Source organism: Sphaerulina musiva (assembly GCF_000320565.1).
Source record: "Sphaerulina musiva SO2202 unplaced genomic scaffold SEPMUscaffold_11, whole genome shotgun sequence".
Lineage (NCBI taxonomy): Eukaryota > Fungi > Ascomycota > Dothideomycetes > Mycosphaerellales > Mycosphaerellaceae > Sphaerulina > Sphaerulina musiva.
Window position 1 is genome coordinate 1,413,033 of NW_016017393.1, and position 6,000 is coordinate 1,419,032.

Here is a 6,000-nt window from a genome sequence, read left to right on the forward strand (position 1 = left end):
CTAGAAAAGACGACGACGACGAATTCCCGTCTTGTGTGTAGAGGGTTATTGGGAATGGTGAGATACCTGTACCTGTGGCAAGGTAAAGTTAGCATCGATGATGATGAAATTGCCCGACGACGGTCAGTAGAACTAAGGTAAGGTCAGGTAAGAGGTAATCCAAAGGTGGTTACTAGGTACTGTACGTCGAAGCGAGTGCGTAGTCCCTGGAAGCCACATCGTACGTATACCTGGTACGGGTACGGTACATATAGAGGGAGGCATTTTTTTCGACCCAATCACGGGTTCCGGATAGGAGAGACTTGAAATACCTTGTTGTCGATCAATTTGATGCGATTCGATTCGATTCTATTTTGCTCGTCTCTACCTTAGGTATTCTTGGATTCTTGGAAGACATTCCTTTTTTGGGCTTTGGGTTTTCTGCGAAAATACACAATGACAACGACATCGACAACCAACTGCCAACTTGACACATAATACATCAGTAGAAGTTCCTCTCTCTCTCTCTCTCTCTCTTTCTATTTGCCTTGTAAACAAGACATGTAAGACAAGCTACAATACACAGTAGTATAAGGTAGTGTATATGCTAGGTAAGGTAAGGCAAAGTATTGTAAACCACCCAAATCGCCGAAAATCCCGAATGAAAAAAAAAAGAAACACGCCTGCAGGTCTCTTTTGTTATGTCTCTCCGGGGCTTTTTGAACTAAGTAAGCAGCTCTTGGCGTAGATTGTACACTTACATGTACGCTACGCTACGCTACACTGCCCCTGCGCTACCTCTACTACTACTACTACTACTAGGAGCAGGCAGCAGTAAGTAACAGTAAGTAAGCAGTAAGCAGGAGAAAACAGGCAGCAGATCTCGTTTATGTGATGCTTTTCGTATATACCAAGAAAAAAAAGAAAAAAAAAAGAAAAAAAAAGAAAAATCCTTTGATAGCAGGTAGGTAGGTAAGTAGGTATTTACCGTCCAACAACTCCTCTTGACTTTCTCTCCTCCTCCCCCTCCTATCTCTCTCTCCAACGACCTGCCTTGCAGCCAAGAAGATAAGGTACCTAATTAGCCAGCCATCGTCTCGTCGTCACACCAAAAGCCACCAAGACGCCATGAGATATATAAATACACAATCTACCTGCTGACTCATCAAGCCGTGGTGTCGGAGTGGTTAACGAGTCAGACTTGAACGCTTGCTGCTTTGAGATATCTGATGCCTTCGGGCGCGCAGGTTCGGTAGGTTCTTTACCTCCTAATCTGCTCAAATTCTGAGGATTTCTTTCTAACATATGGTTGTAGAATCCTGTCCGCGGCGTTACTTTGGTCCGCTGTAACCGCAGGTTACATTTGAATTCTTTTTGGGGTTTGAACTTTTGATGGGGTGGTTTGGTTTTGTGGGGATAGAGGAGGGAGGAGGGAGGAGGGAGGAGGGAGGAGGGAGGAGGGAGGAGGGAGGGGATTATTATTGTTTTTTTTTTCGAGTCTTTTTATTTTGTGGATGGATGTGCTTTTTTTTTCTGGGGGGTGATTTGCTTTGAGGGTGCGCATCTCGAGGGCGGATTTGATTAGATGGGTTTTTTGTAACTGTCTGTCTGTCTACCTGTCGTAATAAGGAATTATAGTAGAAGAAGAATACAAGGAGAAAAAAAAGAGACAACCAGTTATATAAAATATATAGATGAATAAATCAGGTACCTATCTTTTATAGCAGAGATCGATGATCGACTAACTGACTAACTAACTGACGGGCTGTTTGGGGGAAATGATATATATTGTAAGATTGCAATCGCAGACTCTTCTCTCCCTCCCTCTCTATTGTGTTCGTATGTTTATACAAGGTATATAAAGAAGTAGAAGTAGAAGTAGAAGTAAGAGTAGAAAGCAAAAAAGCAGGACGCTCAATCCAAGAAACTTCTACCTTATAAACTGATCAGACTTCTATTCGAATCTATCTATCTATATTTATGATGTATACTATAGTGTATCTAAAACCTATACCCTATATGTATGTATGTATATACACAACATGTCCAAAAATTACCCATCTATACAAAAGATAGGTATGTAGTCTATACTCCTTCTACAAAGTAACCTATCTCTTTCTCTCTCTCTCTCTCTCTCTCTCTCTCTCTCTCTCTCTCTCTCTCTCTCATTTTTCCTTACCCCCTTCTTACCTCACCTCACCTCGAAGTACAAATTTTGCTCAATTGCGTTAGAGCATTTGTTAGATCTCGTCTTGCGGCGAGTTCGGTTTGTTGGGATTCCGAGTTGGTGGTGTTGGAGTTGGAGTTGGAGGGGGAGGGGGAGGAAGAAGAAGAAGAAGAAGGGCGATAACATTGTCGAATGATGGCGAGGAGGGAGTGGTAGAGGATGTATCTGTTGTGATGTGAGTGTGGGGATGAGGAGGAGGTGAGGAAGTAAGGAAGAAGGATTGTTTTGGTTGGTGGAACCAAACAAGATGTGTATATCATCGATGGATGAATAGGTAAACGGAGAGTGAAGGGAAAAGAAAAAGAAAGAGAAAAAAAAAAAACGTACAAATACTGCCTCACAACCTCCTCCCCACTCCTCCGCTGATTCTGCCGCTGCCCTTTCCCCCCCAAAAACCCCTCCAAAAACCCCCCCATACTCCCTTTTTTCGAAAAATGATCATAAAACCCATCACTCATCCACTCATCTCCCCAAATCACACCACTCCAATCCAAAATCCCCGAAATTTCCCACTCATCTTCACTTCTTCTTCTTTCACCAGCACCACTACTACTCTCCAACCGACGCCGCTGCACAAGAATATTCCTCTCATCTATCAAACCCTCCAAAAACACCAATTTCGGCTTCGTAATCCGGTCCAAAGAATTTCGATTCCGCCGAACGGTTTCGCGGATAAAAGCATAAGGGAGATTGATCAGAGCGTCTTCGGCGTCGAGGAGGAGAGTTTCGAGGAGGGTGGTGTAGAATTGGGACCAGGTAGTGAAACGCGATAATTCAGAAGAAGAAGAAGAAGAAGAAGAGGGGGGATAAAGAGGGCCGAATGGTTTGGTTTGAGGTTGTTGAGTGGTTGATGATGATGAAGAAAAAGGGGAGAAGGATATTGTGAGATTCCGGTAAAAAAATCCTACACGCTGCTGGATTTTCTCGGAGGGGGTTTGGGAAAGTTGAGGAGAGATTTCGGATAGGAGATGGCCGTGGAATGGGCCGGTGATGATATATGGTGAAGGATCGATTGGAGTTGTTGTCGTGTTGGTTCGGTGATGATGATGGGGAGAGGATGCGATTAAGCGTGGTATCATTCTTGTCGAGGGCATTTCTGATGATTTCGTCGAGGAGGAGGAGTGTAAAAGGAGGAGGAGGGTCTGGAGAGTATATGCCTCTGTTCGTAATCGATCTTCTTCATGGCGTAAGAGTCGGATCGCGGGGCTGGAAGGGCGACATTTTAGGATGTAGAAGGTTTCTTCTGTTGTTGTTGTTGCTGCAGCATGCGAAGAAGGCTGCAATTTATAATTTCGAAATAATGTCCCATGAATTCGATCAATGGCAACAGACTTGGTATGCAAAGCTTCGGCAGCAATCCGTTGAAGGGACTTGCGATCAGGTGTGGAGGTTCGTGCTGCTGCTGGATTGGCGAGTGTGGACATGTTTCGCATATCGATTGAAATTTCCGGCGGCGAAGAGACGACGCTGCGTTCGAGAAGAGCGACGGACATGTTGTAAATGTACTGGTAGGTACCGTAGGTAGAGGGAGTGCCACACCCGTACGTAGTCAGACTTCAGTACCTGAGGTATATGGAAAAAGAGTTGAATCGTTATACAAGCCACTACGATCAGCGTTCCAGATGAACGAATGAATGAATGAATAAGATAAAAACAAAAAAAAACCCGCGTAACTAAATAGCCAGATAGACAGACACCACATTTCTTACCTCATCCAAGTCCACGTATGCTCCAAGGTCCATGTCTCTGTAGCGAAGGTGCATATGCGCAGTCGCTTATAGCGAGGCCAAACAGCAGCCTTGGCGTAGGAAAAAAGGGAAAAAGAGGCGAGTTCAGAACCGCTTTGGAGGTACCGAAGCGAAGGAAAGCTACTTAAAGGTACGGTATGCGCCAAGTGTATGCACGCCTCCTTCGTCTATCTGCGCCGGAACTGATGTTAGTGCCGATCGATCCCTTTTTTTCCTTTTTCGCTGGGAGGTACGGAGGATTTTTCTTTTGGGCTGGATGTGATAAAAAGAAAAGGGAATTGATGCAAGTGAGAAGCGGTTAATCAATTTATCTACCTTATTTATCAATTACCTACTGTTGGTACATCTACCTACCTCCTCTCCTGTACCTACCTCCTCGATACCTGCATTTTCCTTTCGTTAGTGCCGTCGCTTTCTCTTAGTAGAACTAGAAGTCATGTACAGAAGATAGTTCTAGTAGCAGCCGGATTATCGGCCCTCGTACGCGAGACCAGCCAAGCCTAAGCCACCATCATTCATGTGTACCTGGTATATGTATATATAAATCTATCTTGTTGCCTACGACCTACCCAAGACCAACTCCGTCGAGCGCAGTCTCTGTGGACTTTGTTGACGTGTTCTATTGCAGAGTGTCATCACTCGTAACGCCTTATACAGTAGGTAGGTCCCTAGGTAGGTAAAAAGGCATCGTTGGTGGATCCACATCTGGCATGTGAAGTGATGGCGTTCGCCCCCGCCCCCCCAAAAGGAGACGCCTCCGTTCCAACAAGCGAGAGATTAGATTGAAATAAAAGAAAAAAGAAGAAAATATCCGATTCAACTAAACCTCCTCCCTCGTTTGTCTCCGCATGCATGACTTTCGCCTGTTTTTTTTTCGCCCCTTCTTTCGTGACGTGTTTGTCTGTTTGACAATTTCAATCATCATTAGCCGCCAATTTGCGATAGTAGGTAGGCAATAGTGATTTTTTTCCTTTTCCCCATGCAGTATGCAAGTGAAGTTTTTGTTTTTTTTTTTTGCCTTGGCGTTTCGAAGGACCAAAAAGTTAAGTGTAGCTGTGTTGGAACCACACACCACACTAGTGCCCAATTGAGAAGATTGATGGAATACCAATCAATAAGTGGATTAATTGAGGTCCGAGGTCTGACCTCTCAAGAAGAGAAAAGAGGGGGGGTGGGTATCCCCAACTCTACATACATATGCCAAGGAATCAGTGGCCCCTGTTATCTCATATGACTCATGTCACATGATGCTAGGGCACCCATGTCCTTCTGTCCAAACACACCTCCCTCAGCTTGATTACATAAGAAAAGCTGAAATACCAGATATGGTGACCGTCCATCTCAATCTAATGATTAACCATGTCTATATCCTTACTTACCTGAGCCCTAGGCTTGTCCTGAATGACTGGAATGACCCCTTGGGGAGGTTCTTTGTGAAGCTATCAGCTCGTTGCTTGGCAGTACCAATCCATTTAACGGTTAATCTTCCTGCCATTGTTTCCTGTCTTACCCAGTGTTGGTGGATATCAACGTGTCTCAAAGCCGTGTTGAGAGATCCATGCTTGTGATTGGCGATGTCCACTGCACGTTGGTTGTCACAGAAAACCTTGGTTCCACCTATGGTTCCATCCTTGACAGGTTCCCCAGATGGCTCATTTCCAGGTGGAAATACCTTGTCAAATTCCGAGAAAAGTCGAGTCCACCAGTACCCATTACCCGCAATTGATGAGAGTGCCAACAACTCTGCCTCTGCGGTTGATTTGGTGACTGTCTTCTGCTTGGTTGCTTGCCAATCAATGGCTCCACCATACATCATCATCAAGAATCCCTGAGAACTCTTCCTGTCTGGGTTGTCACCAAATGAGGCATCCACATACAGTTCCATCTTGGGCTTCTCCCTATGGAAGTGGAGCTTCATCTCTCTAGTACCATATAGGTAGGCAAGCAGGTGATTGGCAGCGTCCATATGAGCCTGGCTTGGGTTCTTCAAGAATTGAGAAAGAGTGGCATGTGCTTTTGCTACATCAGGGCGTGCTAAAACAGCAG

At 44.8% G+C, this 6,000-nt stretch overlaps 1 protein-coding gene across 1 annotated transcript; it reads right to left on the reverse strand.

Moving 5' to 3' along the window:
• Nucleotides 1-1,987: 1,987 nt before the first annotated feature.
• Nucleotides 1,988-3,713, reverse strand: SEPMUDRAFT_159170 (uncharacterized protein; the record flags this gene model as incomplete). Its single annotated transcript, XM_016907827.1, has 3 exons — nucleotides 2,534-3,713; nucleotides 2,180-2,371; nucleotides 1,988-1,994 (listed from the first exon to the last, which is right to left on the reverse strand). The coding sequence occupies exons 1-3, from the start codon at nucleotides 3,697-3,699 to the stop codon at nucleotides 1,988-1,990; spliced, it is 1,365 nt and encodes a 454-aa protein (XP_016757248.1). The 5' UTR covers nucleotides 3,700-3,713.
• Between the last annotated feature and the right edge of the window lie 2,287 nt (nucleotides 3,714-6,000).